We start from the raw sequence: 22,947 nt of genomic DNA, 5'->3' as shown, positions 1-22,947 counted from the left end.
TTTGATTCTGTTAATTAAGTTTTTGAAAAGACTTATGTTTTAGATTAATGAAGGAAGTTGCTGTGATTGTGTCAAAGGATCTGTCTATTGATAGATATGTGTATTCTAGACCATATGATGATAGAAGCAGAGTAAGCAAAAAAGAACATCATGTTCAGGGCAACCACTATTTTTAGTAACTTTGTACTTGATACATCAAATTTCCAGAACAGTTGCATGAATAGTAAAAAGAACTACTGTATACTTCACCTGGATTCCTCACTTACTAAGCCAGTTATTAAGATTTTGTACCATTTGCCTTTACTTTCTATATCATGTGTGATTTTGTGTGGGTGTATATATTTATACAGGACTTTTTTGTGTGTGAATTCTTTGTAAGCTGCAGGCATCATGGATCTTTACACATCAGTGTCCCATTGTGTACTTCTTAAGAGCGAGGACTTCCTTTTACATAACTACATTATTCTTATAAAAAAATCAGGAAATATGGGTACATACTCTTCTAATATATAGTCCATAGTAGTTATTTTCATTTGCCCATTAGTTTCTTATATAACTATATTTTTCTTGATCCAGAATCCAGTATAGAATTTATATTGTATTTAGTTGTCATTACTCTGTGCCAATGTCTTGATTTGAACGGTTGTGGGGCGGTTTTATGAGACACTGATGATGCACATTGAAGAATTCCTTGTCCAGGCAAGGAATTTTTGATTTTACTTTCAAATGTTCTATTTATGATTTGTTTTAAAAATAGGTAGTTTATAGAGGTGTACTTTAGGACTGTAAATATTCTTGTTCCTCATCACACTTTCACTATAATTGTTCTAGTATTCCTTGATAGTTCTTCCTTTATTATTGTGATAGTTAGAAAAGAGTATTTTTCAGGGCTGGGAACATGGCTCAAGTAGTAGCGCGCTCACCTGGCATGTGTGAGGCACTGGGTTCGATTCTCAGCACCACATAAAAATAAAAAAATAAAGATTGTGTCCTCCTAAAGCTAAAAAATAAATATTAAAAAAAAGAGTATTTTTCTACCATCTCTAATCCTTCAATCCTAGTTGATATTCTACTGTAAGAACTAACTTTTTTCTTTTTTCCTTTATTTATTTATCTATATCGCTTGGGACTCATGGATTCTTATTTTTTTCAGTGGGTTGATTTTGATGGTCAGATGGTAACAAATTTGGCTTGTATATGAGGTGTGGGATCTGGCTTCAGCAGCAGGATGTAATTCAGGATCTTCTGATGAGTCTGTTCCAGTCTAAGAATCAGCACTTCTTCAAGGAACCATGATGCTTTTAATGGACAGTGGTGCTTAAAAACAAGACAACCAGTGTGAAGACTTTATGTTCTAGAAACTTAGTTTTTTTCATCATAACTAAGATTAGGATTTTAATGTTTATATGTTTGGTAGTAGAGTGTATTCTCCTTAGTATTCATCAAATAAATGAATGCTGTTTAAAATTGATTTTTGTTTACTGTTGTTAGATGAGGCCAAGAACAACTGGGAAGTGTCAGCACTTTCTCGAGCTGCCCAGAAAGGATTTAATAAAGTTGTGTTAAAGCATTTGAAAAAGACAAAGAACACTTCATCAGTAAGATATCCTTTGTATTTTCTTTACCTTATATAATACAGAGATTCGAAAAGAATCCTCATTTGAGATGTTAGTTGTTTTTACATATAAATAAGTGTAGTATAGAAGTAGTTTCAATATATGTTTGGCATGAAAATATAAACTGTATTAATTATTTGGCTGTTGTCTTGATGTTGTTGTCCTGCTCATCCCTACCCTTAAATGTGTTTAGTGGATAATGCAGAGTAACATGGTTCATTTTCAACAAGCACATTGGAATACTGATACCATGGATATGTAAGATTGATTCATTCTTAAATACAACTTTATCAAGTTCATGCTAGTTTTGTGCTTTTTGATGATAATTTTTTGACCAGTTTTTTTGAGATGAGCTGTATGATGTGATAGGAAAAAATGATATAAATGGTAAAAGCTTTGTTTAGGGAAAGTATCTATTTTTGGTATGAAGTGAAAATTACAACTTGAAAAACTTTTAATGTTGAAAATTGATAAGTAAAAAACCCTAGCATAAATGTTTTCTACGCTATTGTTTTTGGTAGCTTTTGATTGAAAGACTTGCATGCAAGTAAAAATGATTTTCTGAATTTTTAAAATAATTTTATCTCACATAAACAAAGATGGATAACATAACTTGAGCATATCTTTAGTTTTACAAATAAGATTTTTTCACGGGTACACAATGCCTATTCCCTAGGATGCCTATTCCTTAGGACAGTTTTTTCTAAGTGAGGATCCCTGGGTTCCAGAGTGCAAGGCCAAAGCTGTTTCTGTTGACATTTGCACCATGATATGACAGTGGGCAACACTGTTGTGGTTCTTTTTAGCATTTTATTGGCACTTGCCTCTAGGCACATTCTGGAAAGTTTGCCTAATCCAGTGAATCAGTATTTTATTCAGATGAGCAATACTTGAAGTTACCAAATTATGCACAAGTACAAACATTTATTCAGATATAAAACAAATCAAGGATTTTAATGTAATCCAGTTCATTGATAAGGTTTCAAATTCCACATTACAATAACAAACCTTTAAAAAACTGCCAATAGTATACTTTTGGTGTAATATCAAAGAACTGTAACCACAATTATGTTAAAAAAGACTTAAAATGCTCCTCCCTCTTCTAGCTACGTGATTCTGTGAGGCCTAAATTCTGAATCTCACAGTGTGCCAAAAGGGATCTGCACTTACGTGAAACAGGGCTCCCATTCTGAGGATTTTTGTTTGGAAAATTGAGTTACTTTTCTTGACAGTATGTCATTCATTCACTTGTAATGTGTTTAGTATTTTAAAAATAATTATTTAAATAATTTAAGTTCTAGTTTCTAATGTAATAAGTATTAATGAGTGTATTTTAAAAATAATAACTTTAAATAATTTAAGTTTTAATATTTAATGTAATAAGTATTGATGAGTGTATTTTAAAAATAATAACTATTTAAAGAATTTAAGTTTAATTTCTAATGTAATAAATATTAATGAGCATTACCCACATAAATAAAACCTTTCTGGGGTTTCTGATATTTCTTAAGAGCTTATTAAAGGAGGGCTGGGGATGTGCCTCAGTGGCAGAGCACTTGCCTCACACATGTGAGGCACTGGGTTCAATCTTCAGCATCACATAAAAATAAATAAACAAAATAAAGGTATTGTGTTCATGTATCACTAAAAAAATATTAAAAAAAAAAAAAGCATAAAGTGTCCTCCCCAGAAGCCTGGAACTCCTGCTCTAGGAAATAGATATCCAACTTCATAGTTGGAAGAAATATGACTTTTATGAATTTGCGATAAAATTAATAGCACTACCATGTAGGATATAATTAACCAGTAAGAGGATTGGGGGCATCGCTCTGTGGTATATAAGAACCTGGGGTTGATCCCCAGCATTACAAAAAAAAAAAAATTAGCAATAGGAAGGGTGATAAAATAGTTTTTCCTTATTTTCATCTTCTCTTTAATTTTAACTCAGATATTACATGTATACAATTTTTCATTTTGTAGAATGAAACACTGTCCTTAGAAGAAATAAGAATTAGAGTAGTACAAATTCTTGGATCTCTCGGAGGACAAATAAACAAAAATCTTATAACAGGTAATGTTTTCTTTCAAAATAAATTAATGTGTGTAGATATATTTGTGCTTCAGTTGGGATCAATAGTGTCATAGTATAAATATCAAATAAATATCAAAATATTTATTCCTATGTGTGATTTACGTATTTTCAAGGAGGATTATAGTGAATAATGTACCACTTGATGAAATGCTTTTATTATACTCATGCCATTGGAATAATTCAGCACACTAACAGAGCAAATGTTCCAGCTTGATTTGTTACACACACATATATATATTTTTTTCCATTTTGAAACAATCTAATTTGGCATTGTTTTCTATGGGTAAACTTTATTTTAGGGGAATTTAAACTTTTAAAAACTCAATATTCTTAATACGTGGATGCTTTTAGATTGTTTTTATGACAATAATTTTGATTAGTAAAAACTCATTTGTTTTTACTTTTGAAATTTGGTATTAAATACACTAGTGGCTTACTGTATTTAACTTAGTGGCTTGGTTATTTAGGAAATTTGAACCTGTACTTGGAAATAAGCAGGAAATTTTTAGTAAAAATATTTTTCATTTACCATTTTTTCCACAAAATACCCTAAGTAACTCTTACTGAATTTGAATATTAAATATTCCAGATTGTTAATTTGTTTGAAAATATTTTTACTTAAGTTAAATTAAAAAATACTGTTGTCAGTACTTTTAGATGTTCTAATTACATATCTGAAGCAGTAAAAAGGAAAGATGAATAAATGTTTAGTTTAAAAGTTTAAAAAGACCCTGATTAGCCTGGCATGGTGGCACACATGTATAATCCCAGTGGCTCAGGAGGGTGAGGTAGGAAGATCATGAGTTCAAAGCCCACCTTAGCAAAAGTGAGGCACTAAGCTACTTAGTGAGACTCTGTCTCTAAATAAAATGCAAAAAAATAAGGCTGGAGATGTGGCTCAATGGCCAAATGCCCCCACCAAATACTCCGATTGAGCCAATGAGAGGTAGAACAACTGATTTAAGAAGGATTTTGAATGGAAAACTACTCTTCTTTTTTGTCAGCCACGACTTCAGATGAAATGATGAAGAAGTGTGTGGCGTGGGACAGAGAGAAGAGACTCAGCTTTGCAGTGCCTTTCAGAGATATGAAGCCTGTCATTTATTTGGATATATTCTTGCCCCGGGTCACAGAATTGGCTCTTTCAGCTAGTGACAGACAAACTAAAGTACTTTTATTTTTCATTTCATTTCTTATTTAGGATCTATTGCTTTGAAAACACATTGGGTAGGAAAAGAAAATATATTTTAGCCATTCCATTATCATTAATTTTGTATTTTTCTGATTGCTTACTTATCATTGATAAATAAAAGTTAAACATAAATTATCTTAATAGATAATAACCTGGCAGAAAATTAGTATGCCAAAAATTCTTCATGATAGAAAATACAGTACAAAGGGCATTTAAAAATTATACTTGGTGTTTGATTATTCCTTCAACCTTAAAAACAAATCATCTGAAATTTTAATATAGTGTTATAAATAAATATTTGCTAACCATGATAGTTGTAAATATGCTTACAAATGAAGTGATTGTCTATAATTCTGTAATGGGGCATTATTCAAATATAGTTCTTAAAAATTTTTTTTTAAAGAAAAAGCAAAAATAAAGGAAAATACATTTCTTGTGAATGTATTAGTCCCAGTGTCTAAAGCTTTTAAATATCAATTCTTGGCTCTTAGATGAAGATCAAAGTGAACAGAAGCATTAATTTTATCTAAGAAGTGCTACTTCCAGTTAATTTATATTTGAATTACATTACATGATAATGATAGTTATGTGCAACAAGTTTTTCTTCTTGAAGGGCTAAATTGAAAAATACTTCAAAATATTCTTGTGAACGTTATAATGTAAGCTTTGTTGAACTCTTGGCCTATTTAGGTGGCAGCTTGTGAACTGTTACATAGCATGGTCATGTTTATGTTGGGAAAAGCCACTCAGATGCCCGAAGGTGATCAGGGTTCTCCGCCCATGTACCAGCTATATAAACATACTTTTCCTGTTCTGCTTCGCCTTGCTTGTGATGTAGATCAGGTAAGTGCATGATTTGAATAGAAAACTTAAAAAGAAAAAAAAAAGTGGTTAGGCATGGTGGTACATCCCTGTAATCCCAGCAACTTGGGAGGTCGAGTCAGGAGGATTGTAAGTTCAAGGCCAGCCTCAGCAACTTAGTAAAGCCCTAGGCAACTTAGTGAGACCCTGTCTTAAAAGTTAAAGAGCTGGGGATGCAGTTCAGTGGTTACACACTTCTAGGTTAACTCCCCAGTACAAAAAAAAAGGTCTCCTTCAGTTGTCAAAGGGTTTGCTACACATTGGAATAATCACCTGGGAATCTACCAAACATTCTGATTTGATTGGTTATGGATGTGACATGGAGAATAAGACTTTGAAAAGTTGTCCCAGCAACCTCTTTTGTGCCACAGAGTTGGGGAGCCAATGTTATAGTCACTGAGAGTCTAGGCATCCTAAAGTGGATTAGCTGTCACCCTGCTCATGGATGGATGAACTCCATCTTTCAGGAAGTGAAAAAGTGGCTAGGAGTCAAGGAACAGATTGGAAATGTTGGGAAATGACCTGTTCTTGATACTTCATGGACAGAACCTCCATTTCTGTCATGAAGCAGAAAAACAAATCTCAGTTCATTTTATGAAGCTGGCATAACCCTGTTATCAGAGTGTACACATAAAAAATAAAGTGAAATGCAGAAGTCACTTATAAATATATTGGAAAATTTTGCAACATATATGAAATCATCATGATTAAGTGGAATTTTTGAAACTGAAATTTACCATATAAATAGTTTAAGAAGTAGCTATTCTCTCCATAGAAGCCTAAAGGTCTTTGGCTGATCTTGGTAGGCTAGGCCTGATTTAATGTTGTCTTAATATAGTAAAGACTATCTACCTGAGTTTCATAGTCAAATCACGGTGATCTGGTTCCTATGCCTATTGCTGGGAGTGGTTCCTCAGTATTTGGAGTAGGCAACAGAAGCAGAGGCACCTGCCTCTCCTCTTTGACTTTGTTCCTCCCAATGGTATAGACTTTAAAGTCTGTATGTATAGGACGTTGATCTGGCTTTCATTTTGTCACAGGGATGGCATTCATGATGTGGGAAGCCACAGACTCATTATTTGCTTTGTGGTTGATCAATGATAATCTGTATCTAATCTAGAATACTTTGTGTACACATTTAAAATCAAAGTAATGAAGATAAATAATGTGTACCCTAAATTACCCTCCTAACTAGAGGAACAATGAGATTTAGAGGTACATTTTTCTTTGCTGAACTCTAGAAAGTAAGGAAGAATAGTTCATTATGGAATTGAACTAGAAAAAGAAATTAATGAAATAACAGTAGTAGTTTTGCTTCATTTTGCCCTACTGTAAATGCCATTTAATGTTCAATTTCCAGTTTAAATTTACTTTAACACAAAGGAAAAAAACTCCAGTAAAGTCTTGTTTTTTCAGGTGACAAGGCAACTTTATGAGCCACTTGTTATGCAACTGATTCACTGGTTCACTAATAATAAGAAATTTGAAAGTCAAGATACTGTCGCCTTACTAGAAACCATATTGGTGAGTAGTGGTTGATTCTTTTCTTGCTATTCCTGTTGTCTAGTTACATTTAATACCAAAATGTAGCCTCTAGTTGGATCCTTTTATCTTTTGTTGTATTTGATTTCTAATGCCATTTTAGTGGACACAATGCCATATTTATTTATTTAAGTGATGCTTTTAAATATCTATAACTAAATAATATTTCACACATTTTTCTTCTGTTTTCTGGGAAGGCTATTGTAAATTCAACAAATTTTATCTCATTAAAGGTGTGTGTGTGTGGTGCGTGTGTGTATGTGTATGGAGTAAAAATGTTCTTTGACTTATTGGAGGTACGGTAGCTCTTTTTAAAATACTTTTAGTATAATACTTAGTTTAAAAGTAAAAGGAATTTTTGAGCTTTCTCAATATTTTCCTGTATTCAGATTCAATTGTTAAAGGGTCCTACTAATAGCAGTTTATCTTTTACATAGAACTCTCCTGACATGGTAGAGGTAGAATCCTTAGGATCTGACCAATGGCTTGCTGAGGACAAAAGTAGTGAGGTCAGCTAGGCTATGGTATCTTTTGATGCTATGTATATTACTATAATACATACAGTAATAATTTTTATTGTTTGATTTTGTCTATTATTTCAGTGTATCATTTTATTTTGTTATACACTTTAGAATTCAGAGCTGTAGTTGAACACATAGTGAATTTGTTCAAACATATCCTTTAATTCCTTGTTCTTGCAAATTGACTCCAGTTTACATCTGTGTGCCATTTTTCTCTTAAGTTTGAGATGAGTCAGGAAAATAGGGAAATTGACAAGAGCATCCAGAGAGAAGCAGTGAAGGTATTAAGTTTGTGGTGTTTGTGAGGATTTGGATTTGTTTTCATGTTTTTATTGTGTAGGGGCATTGTGAAAAGGGAGGCTAGAATGGTGTTGGACAGAAGAGCAGATCATTCTGTAGGGCAGCCACATATCCTGATGTGTAATTACAAATAGTACTACTTTCACTCCTAGAGTCACCCTAATTGTATGTCATGTGATAGGCAACAGAGAGTTAGTTGTTGAACATTTTTAATTAGGAAGCAGACCGTAATTATATCTGTAACATTATTCCTTGCAGCGTCTACCAGTGAATTCTGCTTCTAATAAATACAATTAATTTAATTTGTGGTTTACTTATATTCAGATTGGGTTTGTTTATATTTAAAAAAATTTATTATACATGGGCACAATATCTTTATTTTGTTTGTTTATTTTTATGTGGTGCTGAGGATTGAACCCAGTGCCTCACATATGTGAGACAAGCGCTTTGTCACTGAGCCACAATCCCAGTCCTGTTTATATTTTTTGTGGTACTGGGGATTGAACCCAGGGGTGCTTTATCACTGTGCTTACATACCCAGCTCTTTTTATTTTGTTTCGAGACAAGGTCTTACTAAGTTGTCAAGGCTGGCCTTGAACTTGTTAGCCTCCTTCCCTGCTTCCTAAGTCTCTGGGATTATGGGCATGTGTTGCCATACCTGGCTGGATGTGTTTATTCTATTATGTTTCTATTCTGAAGCAGCTATTTTAGTTATTGCCTTTTCCCTTTTGATTCTTAAAGGTAGCTGAAGTAAGGGGTTTCAAAAGAAATCTAGTGAGATAATGATAAAGTAAAATGAGATGGCTGAAAGAGAAGGTAATGAAGAAATGTGAACTTTATAGCATAGCACTTCAGTGAAGGAGAGCCATTATTTTATTAGAAAGAATCGTCACTTCCCTAACATCAGCACATGCACTATCTTAGTCTGTTGTCTGTTGCTATACTGAACATCACAGACTTTGGTAATTTATAGAGAATGGGCTATAACTCATGGTTCTGGAGGCCAGGAAATCCAACATCAAGGTGCTGATATATGATGAGAGCCTTCTTGCTGCATGGTAGCATGTGGAGGGCAAAACCTGGTGAGAGAGTGCCACCATGGGGGTCCATCCTCATGACCTAATTTCAGTTCTGTTTACCTCCCAAAGACCCTGACTCCAAATACTGTTAACATGTGAGTTTAGAGATTATTTTCAACATAGGCTTTTGGGGTACAAATTCAAATTATCTCAGAATTTTCTCCCTTTTCCATGGAATTTTCAATTTATTATTTAGTGTAAAAGATAATGTTTTCCTTGTGTTAAAAGGAACTTGTCATTTGAATTTAGATTCAGGGAAACCAGATTGTTTCTCTTAGTGTTTATTTTTTCTTGTTTTGTGCTATAAATAATTTTCATAACATTCTAGTCATGCTCAAAGGCAGACTAAGGGTATTTGGCTGCCATTATATGGATATAACATTAGTAAAATAAATATGTCTTTGTTTCAGGATGGAATTGTGGACCCCATCGACAGTACTTTAAGAGATTTTTGTGGTCAGTGTATTCGAGAATTCCTCAAATGGTCCATTAAGCAAACAACACCACAGCAGCAAGAAAAGAGTCCAGTAAATACCAAGTCACTTTTCAAGCGACTTTACAGCTTTGCACTTCACCCCAGTGCTTTCAAGAGGTTGGGAGCATCACTGGCTTTTAATAACATCTATAGGGAATTCAGGTATGTGAGACACATGTGTACAAGGAAGGGTATAAAATTTGCTCTTGAAACTTGTACTGGTACTTTTGAAAAGTGGCTTAGTGTTTCTGTCCATGTATTTATGTATCAAGTATTTAGTAAGTAATTGTGTGCTGGATGCTGTGCTGTGTTCCAAGGTTTAAAAATGAATTAAAATTCAGTTTGTACTCAAGATGCTTAGAAACTACTAAGAAATACATACAAACATAATACTGCAGCAGTTTTGGAGCCCACGGGGGGGATATCCAGTCCAGTCAGAGTAGGTTAGGCAAAGATGTCAAAGGTAGGATGTAAAGGATAAATGAGAACAAGCCAGGGTGTCCAGATCAAAGGGATGTGGTGGAGAGGTAAGAAATGGGATGGCATCTGAGTTGATGCAGACATTGGATTTTCCCAGACTGTGGTGTTGAAGGTTTGGGAGATAATACAGCAAGGCTGGGGAGTAGGGTTTGGGCTGCTGTGGTGAAAGTACCAGCTACCTCTTGTTTCAGCAAATCTGTGGCGTTTTGGGAGCTGGGATCAGTGCGGTTAGATTTCTTCTTAAAATTATCTGTTGGTAGTTGGAAGGAAAGTGGGTCTAAGTGTGACACCAATGAAGAGGTTTTTTCAGAAGTCCAAGAAAAAGATAATTACTGACCTAAGGTGGTAGTGGTGGTTGTTCATTGATTCCATCACTTATTAAGTATATTATGAACCAGTAACTTATTAAGAATATTAATTACTTGCTTAGAATGTTATGAACCAGTGTGCATCTATAGTCCCAGCTACTCAGGAGGCCAAAATAAAAAAGATCACTTGATCTCAGGAGTTTTGAGTCTAGCCTAGACAACATAATGAGACTCTACCTTAAGAAAAGAATAATAGCAATAATATGTGCCAGGTATGGTACCAAATGCCTAGATATAATGATATAGCCCTTCTTGAGGGCTACATGTCAGAGAAAGAGATACTAATTAATTAATCACAGCAATAAATATAAAGCTTGCAACTGAAATTAGTGATGCTACATAGTAGTTCATAATTACTAAGTAATCTTATAGTGAGAATCTAAACTTGTTTGGTCAGAATAACTTCTCTCAGAAAGTGACAGCTGGCATAGAGAAGAGGGAATCAGTGATAAATATCCGATGACTGAGCCAGGTGTGGTGGCACATGCCTGTAACCCCAGTGGCTTGGGAGGATGAGGCAGGAGGATCGCCAGTTCAAAGCCAGTCTCGGCAATAGTGAGGCACTGAGCAATTCAGTGAGACCTGGTCTCTAAATAGAATACAAAATAGGGCTGGGGGTGTGACTCAGTGGACAAGTGCCCAAGTTCAATCCCTGGTACCTAGAAAACAAAACAAAAACAAAAAACCAATATCAGATGAATGTATGGATGGGAATTTATATGTGTGATGAGAATTGGCCACTTAGAGCCATATGTTAATTTTTCAGCATTTTTTTTTTTTTTTTTTTTTTTGTACTGGGGATTCAGGCCAGGGGTGCTCTACCACTGAGCGCCCAGCTTTTTATTTTTTATTTTGAGGCAGGATCTTGCTAAGTTGCTGAGGCTGGCTTTGAACTTGTAACCCTCCTGCCTCAGCCTCCCAGGTTGCTGGGATTACAGGGGTGCACCACAGTGCTCTGCTCTTTTTTAACTTTTTGTTGTGGTGGTGGTGCTGCTGGGGATTGAACCCGTTGCCTTGTGCATGCAAGGCAAGTGCTCTACCAACTGAACCATATCTCCAGCCCCTCTTTTTAGCTTTTTAAATTGTGAAAACTATTTGTAGAGACGAGTACGTAAAGCAAGAGTGTATAAAGTTTATAGAATAATAATAGTAAAACAGGTTGTCACATACCCCCTAGATTGAGAAATAAGGCATTACTAGTATTCTGGAAAACTTCTTGCCCTTCCAGGGCCATCATTCTCCTGACTTATGCTACTTCCTTCCTGCTTTCCTTTTCTTCCTGCTTTTCTCCATAGTTTTATATTTATCTCCTATCCCCAAACAATATATTTTTGTGTTTTGAAAAGTGGGTGGTGAGGGCAAGCACAGTTATGTGAGACAAAGGCAGTCTTTTAACTTTTTTGTTGTTGTTGTTCTGGGGATTGAACCTTGGGGCACTGAATCACAGAGCAATATCCCCAGCCCTTTTTATTAAATATTTTTTAATTCTGAGACAGCATCTCACCAAGTTACTGAGGTTGGCTTTGAACTGTGATCCTCTTGTCTCAGCCTCCTGAGCCACTGGAGTTACAGGCATGTGCCACCATTCTGAGAGTCATTTCCCTATTGAGGGGTTCTGGGAGACTAAATTGAATGGAGACTGGCTTCATCCTTCCTAATAGATCATAAGAGCAAGTTGGATCAGCAGGATCCATAGTCAATCCTGGAAAGCAAGTTTCTTCAGAGATGGCCATGAAGTGGACCAGAATCTGATGTATGGGGGAAGTATCATCCAAGGGTATGGGCTATCCCTTAGTTCCTCTTCTCAGCTCAGAATGCCCACCTTGTCTGTCAGGAGTAAGTCAAAGTTTAATACTCCTGTGGCTAAATGAGCACTGTCAGCTGATCTAGGCAGAACACAGAATTTCCCAGAACATGGTCATGATGAGCCAGTCTCAGAGAAAAACTTGGATTTGCCTGGGCATTCTGTCCAGGTGGAAGGATACATTCAGCCATGTCCTGTTGGAGACAGCTATCAGCATGTCTTTTCTGCAGTCCTTGATTGCCAGTTTTGTGTTATGTCGAGCTCGCTCTGTGTGACTATGAGGGACTTTTTATATGGTGCTGAGGATCAAACCCAGTGCTCACACATGCTAGATGAGCACTCTACTGCTGAGCCACAAACCCAGCCCCATCTTTTGGTTATTTCTTGACTTCTTTCCTGTGTTTGGGCTTCTGTTTCCTTACCCTGTATCATTGTCTTTCTTGGGTACTCTAATTTGTTAGACCACATTTCAAGTGGCTAATTTGAGAAAGAATGCATGAAAGAGGACTGTTTGATATCTTGCATGTTGGATACTATAAATTGAAGCACTAATATTTCCTTTCTGCATTCTGACGAACTGGTTTCATGCTCCTTTGGAGGGCAGCTTATTTTGTCATATAATTTCTTTACTAATACCTATCAACTGCTTTCCTGGCGCCTAATATAAAAACTATTAATACTTACCTTGGCCTTCTATGACCTTTTCTGTTCAACTTGCAGTTCTTTCACAAATCATTCCTCCGAGTGAACCTTTTGCTGATTGACTCTCTGTTTTCCTGCTTGCCTCCATGTTCTTATCCATACTGGTTCTGTTTTTTTTTTTTTTTTTTTTTCAGCATCCTTTACTTCAAGGATTTGAAATGTTGGGGCATGAGGGGGCTTGTGTAACTCTGAAAGGCCCTGTCCCCCTTGGGAATAATATTTTTTTAAAATTATTATATTCATGCCAGTGTGACTACCAGTTTCCATTTCTCATTGTAAGCCCCATGCCCTCGTCTGTGCTTTGCTCTGCTTTTCTTATTGCACAAACACATCCATCCCAAGGGGTAATGCAGTGACTGAGGCTGAAGGCTTCACTGCAACTTCCAACTCTTAGTTTTGTGTGAACTCCCGTGAAAGTTATTATGTTATATTTAATCTTTTACTATCCTGTGTCTTTAAGGAACACATTTTCCCATGAGATATCTGACCTCTCTAACTAGGTGTTGGCCCTTGGTACTTAGGACACCAAGTTTACTATCTGTTACAGTCACATGTCACTTGATGGCAGGGGTGCATTCTGAAAAATGTGCCCTTAAATTATTTTGTCATTTTTATGAACATTGTAGAGTGTACTTACACATTCACTAAGTACACAGTGTAAGACATCTGTACTGACATTAATCATTGTAATCCTCTAGGACTACTGTTGTATATGTGGTCAGTTATGTGTGACTGTATAAGTTAGATGGTGCACAGATGTTGATTGAATTGATTACTTGCATGTACTAGATATACTTATGAAAGGCTCAGAGTTTACTATTGGTATTGACTTAAATTTTTTCTCATAATTAAAAATAATTGCTTGCCGGGTGCAGTGGTACACACCTGTATTCCCAGCGGCTAAGGAGGCTGAGGTAGGAGGATCGCAAGTTCAAAGCTAGCCTCAGCAATGGCAAGATGCTAAGCAACTCAGTGAGATCCTGTCTCTAAATAAAATACAAAATAGGGCTGGGGATGGGGCTCAGAGGTTGAGTGCCCCTGAGTTCAATCCCCCGTAGTACAAAAAAAAAAAAAAGGGGGTTTATTTCATTGACACTCAGTAGCTGGATAGTGAAAGTAGAAAAAATGTTACATTCTATGATCTTAAATGCATACTTTTTTGTGGCGAGGGGATGCTGGGGGCATTTTACCACTGAACATCAATCCTAATTCTTTTTATTTTTCTTGAATTTTACCAAACGTTTATTTTATTTTACTTTACACATTTTTTATTGGTGAATTATAGTTGTACATATTAATGGGATTTATTGTTACATGCACACAATCTGACAATATAATTTGGCCAACTTCACCCCATAGCACTTCCCCGTCTCTGTCCACCTGCCACCCTTGGGTCCCTTTCCTCTACCAATAGCCCTTTGATTTTTAGGAGATCTACTCTCAGCTTTGTTTTCCACTTTCCTCTCAAACTTCTGCATGTAAGAGAAAACACATGACCTGTAACCTTCTTAGTTTGACTTACTCTGCTTAGATGTTGACTTGATTTAAGGTAGGATGAGAGCTTTTAAATTTTCTTTATTTTAGAAGAACGTGGATGTGTTATATGGTATCAGTTCTTCTTTTTCCTTACATTAAGTTTTAATGAGCTTTGTAAAATGTGGTTGGAATAGTGGTTCTAAGGTTATGTGCCAGGAACAGTCTCCTAGTGGGAGGAGGCATATGATACCCGTGGATGGAGAAAAGCCAGTACTGCCTCTTGATTGATTTATAAAGCCTCATGCTTTAGTCTGCTCTTGAGGAAGTATTATTATTATTGTTATTATTATTATTATTTGTGTGTGTGTGTGTGTGTGTGTGTGTGTATGTTGTTGGGGATTGAACCCAGGACTTTGTGCATGTGAGGCAAGCACTGTACCAACCGAGCTATATCCCCAGTTCAATAAGGAAGTAGTGTTCTTTGAGAAACATTTTAGGTTGTTTTATGTTTTAAAACATTTAGATTTTTATTGAAAAGAAAAAACAAATTTGTTGAATGTTTGCATTCTTTAATACCATCACTTTTTTGGTGTGTGTCCTTAGCACTTTATTATTTTCTTAGGTGAAGCTTAACATTCTTTATTTTGCAGGGAAGAAGAGTCCTTAGTAGATCAATTTGTGTTTGAAGCCTTGGTGATCTATATGGAAAGTCTGGCCTTGGCACATGCAGATGAGAAATCCTTAGGTATGTGTCATACAGGTTCTGTTTGCTGTAAGGTTTTAAAAGTTTTTTTACCCAGTACTTAAGGCTCAGGTGATTTTCTTATAAGGGATGTTTTCTTTTTCATATCTTCCATAAATAAATTTGATGTGTCCCTTCTGTACCTCAAATCCAGTTTGTAGGTTTTTCAAGTCCTCACCTAAGATTCCCTTATGGCTGTAGAATTACCCTTGGTTGGTGGAACATCCTGCAGTGCAGCCACTCAGTGACTAATGACATGAACATGGAAATGTGCAGAGTCACAGTGCTGAAGAAAGCTGGATGCAGTAGCCACTGAGAGGAGGCTAATTTCTCTGAACTCTCTAATGATGACTTAATAGGTCTCATTATAAGATTGTAATAAAGCTATTTCAGCCATGATTAAGGAATATGAAAAAGGTTCTGTGTCAGAAGTGGGTTAGGCTAGAGTTGTTAAAGAGTAATAAATGTTAAGTTTTTAGAATTAAATTGTGTCTAAACACTACTAGAAACGTCATAAAATTTTTGAGCTAGAAGACTTCCTAGAAATCTCAGTTGGGTTGGGTGTGGTGGCATACGCCTGTAATCCCAGTTGCTTGGCAGGCTGAGCTAGGAGGATTGCAAGTTCAAGACCAGTCTGAGAAATTTAGTGAGGTCCTAAGCAACTTAGTGAGACCTTGTCTCAAAATAAAAATTTAAAAAAGGACTGGGAATTTGGGCATTTGACTCCGTGGTTAAGCACCTCTAGGTTTAATTGCTGGTACCCCCCCCCCCCAATGACCCAAAAAAACAAAAAACCTCAGTTGGTTCCAATACTTCAACACTTGTCAACATATAGAGTGTTGGTGGCTCATTACGTCACATAGCTGTGAGGTGGCAGGACTTCTCTTTTACTTGTCCACATCTTGGTTTTTGTTTATTTCTTAAAAAGACAGTTTAGAGGTTAGGATTTACCTTTATGTCAAAAGTCTGCCATAGGCAATAATGCTAAAAATTTAGTCCTTACCTTAAAAATTTACTTTGTTTATATTGATTATCCATGTAGATGCATTTTCTCAGCAAATGAGACTTTTCCTAAAATCACTGCCTTGTGCCAGGCAGTGATTCCCAGCACTGCAAAAAAGGAATAGAAAGAAAATCTTAGTGACAGAGGTTACTTTGCACCCTTTTTCCTTCCCTAAATAATTATAGATCTCTTTGAGTGGTTTGCCATCTTAGTCTGTTCTCCTTCTCCAGTGGCTATATTACTAAACTATAATATGGTTTATCCTACACAGGAAGAATGGGAGGCCAAGGAACTTATACTCCTTAAAGAATAGCTTTGAATTGAGGTTTTAAGGTTCTGGCCTAACATGGGGTTTTGTAATATATACTTGGTCTCTTGTCTCTAGTTTATTGTGTAAAGTTGTACTTTGGCTGCTGACAGTGCTGGTGGTGCGGATTGTAGTTGGTATACTGTAGTTGTGATAATACTCTGTATATGTGTGCATACTTACGCCATGCTATCATAGTTTTAAATCTGGGTTTGTTTTTGGACATGCAATATAAACCATTTATTGAAATTTTGTATTCTGAAGGATGGATCAATATTAAATCTAGGGGCTAGGGTTGTGGCTCAGTGGCAGAGAGCTTGCCTAGCTAGCCCACATGCGGCACTAGGTTCAATCCTCAACACCATATGAAAATAAATAAATAAAATAAAGGTATTGTGTCCATCCACAACTAAAAATGTTTTTTTAAAAAATATTAAATCTACAGTAAAATTATCTTTTTAATCACAAAATTAGACCTATACATATACACTCTTACCTTATTAATAATAATCAGCTGTATATTTTCTTTGGAATCTATTTTGTTACTGGAGAACAGGTACAATTCAACAGTGCTATGATGCCATTGATCACCTCACGCGCATCATTGAAAAGAAGCACATTTCTTTAAACAAGGCAAAAAAACGACGTTTGCCACGGTAGGTAATATTGTTTCTTTTTCTAGTTTTTCTCCCCCCACCATAAAAACCAGTTTTTAGCTACTAAAGGATTATTAGGGACAGATGTTTGGAACTATAAAGATTCAATTTCCTGAAAAAAAATGTATGGAAACAGAGAGAGTCAATTTTCCAAAGGAGTTAAAAAGCTTTCTGTTTGAAAACATTTGATTTAAGGTGGAAGTTATTTGATCTTGGTTGGAATAGTAGAATTGAAGATTAATTTTGAAACTGAGACATTTATTTTACCTCTATTGCTTTTTATGTTATTATTGTTATCTTTTGTGGTGCTGGGGGTTGAATCCTGAGTCTTGCTCATGTGAGGCAAGTGTTCTGCCAGTGACCTATATCCCAGTCCCTACCTGTACTAATTTTGAATACAAGTTTGATGTGGATATTTAGCTAGTGTATGCATGAATTATTGTGCAGTAAAATTTGAAGTTTAAGAATTGAATGTTGAGGGCTAGGGCTGTAGCTCAGTGGCAGAGTGCTTGCCTAGCATGCATGAGGCACTGGGTTTGATCCTCAGCACCACATAAAAATAAACAATAAAATAAAGGCATCATGTCCATCTACAACTACCAAAAAAAAAAAAAAAAAAAAAGAAAGAAAGAAAAAAAGAGCTAAATGTTGAATAGTAGAATTTTTGACAGACACAGGATTATAGAATGATGACATGAAGCTGCTCAAAGCCCAGGCTAATTGTTGGGTCAATGGTTTTCTGTCATTGGTATCATTTCCACCCCAGCGGTGCCTCATTGTCAGATAGGATTGGGGGATGCTATACTTCCTATATCCTCCCGTGGGTGGGGACCCCTGATCTGTTTACTAGCAACCATCACCCTGGAGAAGCATGTAGATCAAAAGTAATCTTTTCTCCATTTTAAAATGAATTCTTCCAGATTCTTAACTTACAAAATTTCTTTAAATAGTTGCTTTTCTCTCTTGTTCTCTTGTAGTACTAGGGATTCAACTCAGGGCCCCATGCATGCTAGGCAAGCACTGTATCGTTGAATTACACCTGCATTCCAGTAGTTGGTTCTCAAACTTTAGCTGTAGGTGTAATTAAAATAGATTGCTGGCCTGGCCCTACCGTCAGGATTTCTGTGTCATTTCTGAAATAGAGTCAGAGAACCTGCATTCTTAACTAGTTCATAGGTAATATTGGTCCACATGTTGAGAAGTACTGCTTTAGATCTGAAACCCTTATTTGATTTAAGTTACATTGAAAAGGAAACACAAAAATATTTGGTGTTCTTCTATTGTAAAATATTTTTAAAATTTTCCCCTAGATCAAAAAATAATAAAATGAAGGTTACCAGCTGTTGAGGTCATTATTTTCTAATGATAATACATTAAAAATGAGCTGATGGACTGGGGTTGTGGCTCAAGCAGTAGAGCGCTCACCTAGCACGTGTGAGGCACTGGGTTCACTCCTCAGCACCATATAAAAATAAAATATATTGTGTTCATCTGAAACAAAACAAAAAATATATTTAAAAAATGAGCTGAATGCCTTTTAATGAGATTTTTTTAAATATATCAGTGTGGTAAAATTGCATTTACAACTCCTAGACTGTTGTATAAGCTAAATATTGAATGTTGGAGAGCATATTAAAGACATTGTGTTCTATCTTGGTAGAGGATTCCCACCTTCGACATCATTATGTTTATTGGATCTTGTCAAGTGGCTTTTAGCTCACTGTGGAAGGCCGCAGACAGAATGTCGACATAAGTCCATAGAACTCTTTTATAAATTTGTTCCTTTACTGCCAGGTATGTTGATTTTTACATTCCTAAGAAATGATGGGTTTGAGTTTGCTTTTGCCAGTAGCTTAGACATGCATACTATTAAAAACACAATCTTCCTAATCAATGATGAAAGATATTCTGAAGCCAATTACTTGAAAGAATATACATATTTGGCTTCTGAGATAAAACTGAAAAATCAAACAATACACCTGATCTTTGTGTTCTTTAAATGAGTGTTATGTTTTCTTTCTTTTTTTCTTTTTTCTTTTTGGTGGTACTGAGGATCGAATCCAGGGTCTCACACATGCTAGGCTAGTGTTCTGCCACTGAGTCACATCCCCAACCCTTATAATACATTTCTAATAAATAAAAAAATAAGTATGTTAAGTAATTGTTTCAGATTTATGTGATAGATGATAAAGATTTATAGAAAGAGTTATTTTGATGTTAATCAAATGGTACAGAGTAAGTAAATTTAGAATTTCCTAGTATCTTAATTATTTGGTACCAGGAATTGAACCCAGGGGCACTCAACTACTGAGCCAAATCACCAACACTTTTAATTCTTTTGAGGCAGGTTCTTGCTTAGTTGTTTAGGGTTTCACTAAGTTGCTGAATCTCGTTTCGAACTTTTGGTCCCCCTACCTCAGCCTCCCAAGCTGATGGAATTACAGGTGTGTGCCACTGTGCCTTGGCTTTTCCCAGTATTTTAGATTTCAGTATAGTTTTGCTTTTTTAAAATCCCATTTAGAATAAGTAGAGTTGTATCACTATTGGAGTTAACATGATATTAATTAAGATTCAAAATATTAACTTAATGAGATAATGCAGTTCTATTTCAACATGTAATTAATAAGAAATTCCCATAGTCCTTAGTCTGAATGATCTCACTCAGATCAGTGATAGTAAAAGAAAGCAGTTAACTTGTTCTTTTGAGGAATTTCTCATTAAACATTAAATTGCACTTATGAGCTTGAAATAATTACTATATTTATCAGGAATATATTGTTTTATTTTCTCTACTAAATCCAAACACGGATTTGGTAGCTTTGAATATGTCCCAGGATGGAACGTGGCCTAAGATTCCCCCTTCAGTACTCTGGTCACTAGTCTAGAGCCAGGACTCTGTGTGTCTGTGGCATGTGCCTCTGAGCAGGAAGGGTAGTTATCGCACAGAGGAATGTGGGCTGAAGTTAGGTTTACTCAGAAGGTTTCTAAATTTTTTATACTGTAGAATATATTCTGATGTTATATATATCATGTGTTTTATATATTATATTCATACCATATATTATATGTGCCTCATAAATATATAATATAGGGCCTGGGGTTATGGCTCAATGGTAGAACCCTTGCCCAGCACCTACCTGTAAAGCACTGGGTTTGTTCCTCAGCACCACATAAAAGTAAATAAAATAAAATTGTGTATTGTGTCTATCTATGACTAAAAAAATATGGAAAAATATATAGTATGAATTTATTTCATACTCTACTTTTATATAAATAATGGAAGTATATATCATTTTAGAGAATTGCTTGAAAACATGATTAGTATTTCAGATTTGCTGCTTTTAGCTTACCAAGTTTTTGTTAATCTCCTAAGTCACTCTCCTAACAACACTGTGAAGTCAGTCAGTGAGAAGTGTAGGCAGCATGTGTTTTGCTGTTTTGAAGGAGCTGAGGTCCAGGTGTTTCATAGGCAGAATTACTTACTGGCAGAGCCTCCACCTCAGATTTGTGTCTAGTGCCTGTGCGTCACTGTTCCCAGACATTTCATTTACGTTTCTTCTTTTCTCAGTTGCCTATTAATAGGAAACTTGTATATTTTGAACTAAATTCATAGTTCTACCTCTAAGAATTATTTTTGGTAAACCAAGGATGCAGGTGATAGCGAGCCTTTCCTTTCTCCCAGCATATAATTCATATAAAATTAATGAGCTTCCTTTAGTGTGTTTCTTCTATGGTTTCCAGGGTACATCTGCCTCTCTTTCTCTGGTGTCTTTTCCCCCAGTGGTTTGTAAGGGACAGCGTTAGGCATCTTTTCAGTTCATAGTGCAGTGAGGTTTCTACGCCTGTGAACATGACAGCAGGTGCAGGCTTGTCCCCATGACATGTGTCCAGCTGTCAGGGAGGCATAGCTTCACAGTGCCTTCTGAAAATTTAGACCCAGGATGAGTGTGAGTGTGCTACACAGGCCAGAAACAGATGGGGGGAGGCCCAGAAGGAGGACATGAGCTTGCCTTTGTGTGTTGTTGGCCTGTCTGTCTTCTTGCTGAGAATCCCTTGTCTTACTCAGTTTCTTGATCTGCCTTTGTCCTTTCTTCTGATACTTTCTCTTCTCTTTTGCTAGCATTTGATATATAGAATTTCAATATCTTTATGTTTTACACTCAGTATTATCATTTCCTTGGTCTCTTCTTAGTAAAAGTAATGAAATGTTCCCTTTTAATATGTAAAATATCCTATTCTTTTTTCTTTTTTATTCTTTGAGACAGGATCTCTCAAAGTTGCCGAGGCTAACGTCAAACTTGAAATCCTTCCGTCTCAGCCTCCTGAGTTTTTGGGATTACAAGTGTGCACCACCACAACTGACTGATTCATGAAATGTAGTCTTTAAAAAAATTTTAAAAATGTCTTCTTAATACATTAGAAATACTTTATTGTTTTGATTCTTTTTTAACTTCATTATAGGCAGAATGATTTAATCTTTTCAGAGCCACTGATATCAGAGAATACAAAACATAACTTTATATATTTCTTGTTTTGATTTAGAAAAAGTTTAATATCAAAAAGAAAATATCTTTTAAAAAGCCAGATCATATAAGTTGTGTGTGATGGCACACAGCTATAATTCCAGCTAACTTGGGGAACTGAGGTAGGAGAATTGTAAGTTCAGTATCAGCCTGTGCAATTTAGTGAGACTGTCTCAAAATAAAAAGGGCTGGGAATGTAGCTCCGTGGCAGAGCTGCCTGCCTAGAATGTGTGAGGCTCTGGGTTTGATCTCCTGTTCCAAAAAAAAAAAAAGGAAAAAAAAGAAAGAAAAGAAAAGCAGGTCATTTGACTTTTCCTCAACAAACACTATACTTATTATGTAGTAAATGATATTCTAAACATATGCTCAGATATTAGCTACTTTAATTCATTTAATCTTTGTATCAACACAAGAGATAGATATTATTGATCTTGTTTGTAGATACTGAGACACAGGCCAGATTTCCTCAGCTGTGAGCAGAACAGCTAACACCAGAATCTAAAAACCACAGTTCTCTTTTGTTAGTAGAAAAGAGCAAGGGAAAGGGTTTTTTTATTTTTTATTCTTTTTAGATTCACATGATAGTAGAGTGTATTTTGACAAGTTATTCCTACATGGAGTATAACTTCCCGTTCTTGTGGTTGTACATGATGTGGAGTTAACGCCAGTCATATATTCACATATGAACATAGAAAAGTCATTTCTGATTCATTTTACTCTTTTCTATTCCTATCCCACTTCCCTTCCCTTCATCCCCTTTATCTAATCCAATGAACTTCTATTCTCCCCACCCCACCCTCTTATTGTATGTTAGCATTCACATATCAGAGAGAACATTCTACCTTTGGTTTTTTGGGGATTGGGTTATTTCACTTAGCATAATAGTCCCAGTTCCATCATTTACCAGCAAATGCCATAATTTCATTCTTTATGGCTGAGTAATAGTCTGTTGTGTATGTACACCACATTTTCTTAATCCATTAATCTGTTGAAAGGCACCTAGGTTAGTTCCATATTTTAGCTATCATGAATTGAACTGCTGCATCACTAAAGTATGCAGATTTTAAGTCTTTTGATGAATGCCGAGGAATGGGATAACTGGGTCAAATAGTGGTTCCATTCCAAGTTTTCTGAGGAGTCTCCATGCTGCTTTCCCGAGTGGTTGTACCAATTTGCAGTTCCACCAGCAATGTATGAGCGAACATTTT

General features: G+C 35.8%; 1 protein-coding gene and 1 non-coding gene across 5 annotated transcripts in view; both read left to right on the top strand.

The window, feature by feature from the left end:
- Positions 1-22,947, top strand: part of Prkdc (protein kinase, DNA-activated, catalytic subunit) — a 175,861-nt gene that overhangs the window by 32,155 nt on the left and 120,759 nt on the right. For all 4 annotated transcript variants that reach the window (XM_058574014.1, XM_046428525.2, XM_046428524.2 and 1 more), the window contains 9 exons: positions 1,492-1,598; positions 3,597-3,687; positions 4,713-4,876; positions 5,591-5,743; positions 7,178-7,285; positions 9,614-9,840; positions 15,159-15,253; positions 17,117-17,216; positions 18,877-19,010. In XM_058574014.1, coding sequence (XP_058429997.1) covers positions 1,492-1,598; positions 3,597-3,687; positions 4,713-4,876; positions 5,591-5,743; positions 7,178-7,285; positions 9,614-9,840; positions 15,159-15,253; positions 17,117-17,216; positions 18,877-19,010 — 1,179 coding nt within the window. The remainder of the gene's footprint in view (positions 1-1,491; positions 1,599-3,596; positions 3,688-4,712; positions 4,877-5,590; positions 5,744-7,177; positions 7,286-9,613; positions 9,841-15,158; positions 15,254-17,116; positions 17,217-18,876; positions 19,011-22,947) is intronic.
- Positions 19,105-19,170, top strand: LOC124082180 (small nucleolar RNA SNORD50). Its single transcript, XR_006848292.1, has one exon. It is a non-coding gene; the product is annotated as a small nucleolar RNA SNORD50 (small nucleolar RNA).

The sequence above is a fragment of the Marmota monax genome, unplaced genomic scaffold, assembly GCF_021218885.2.
Source record: "Marmota monax isolate L192 unplaced genomic scaffold, Marmota_monax_Labrador192_F-V1.1 WCK01_AAM20220418_F8-fsc00044, whole genome shotgun sequence".
In the NCBI taxonomy this organism is placed as follows: Eukaryota; Metazoa; Chordata; class Mammalia; order Rodentia; family Sciuridae; genus Marmota; species Marmota monax.
Note: the sequence above shows the minus strand (reverse complement) of the source record. Positions and strands in the feature narration are given on the sequence as shown.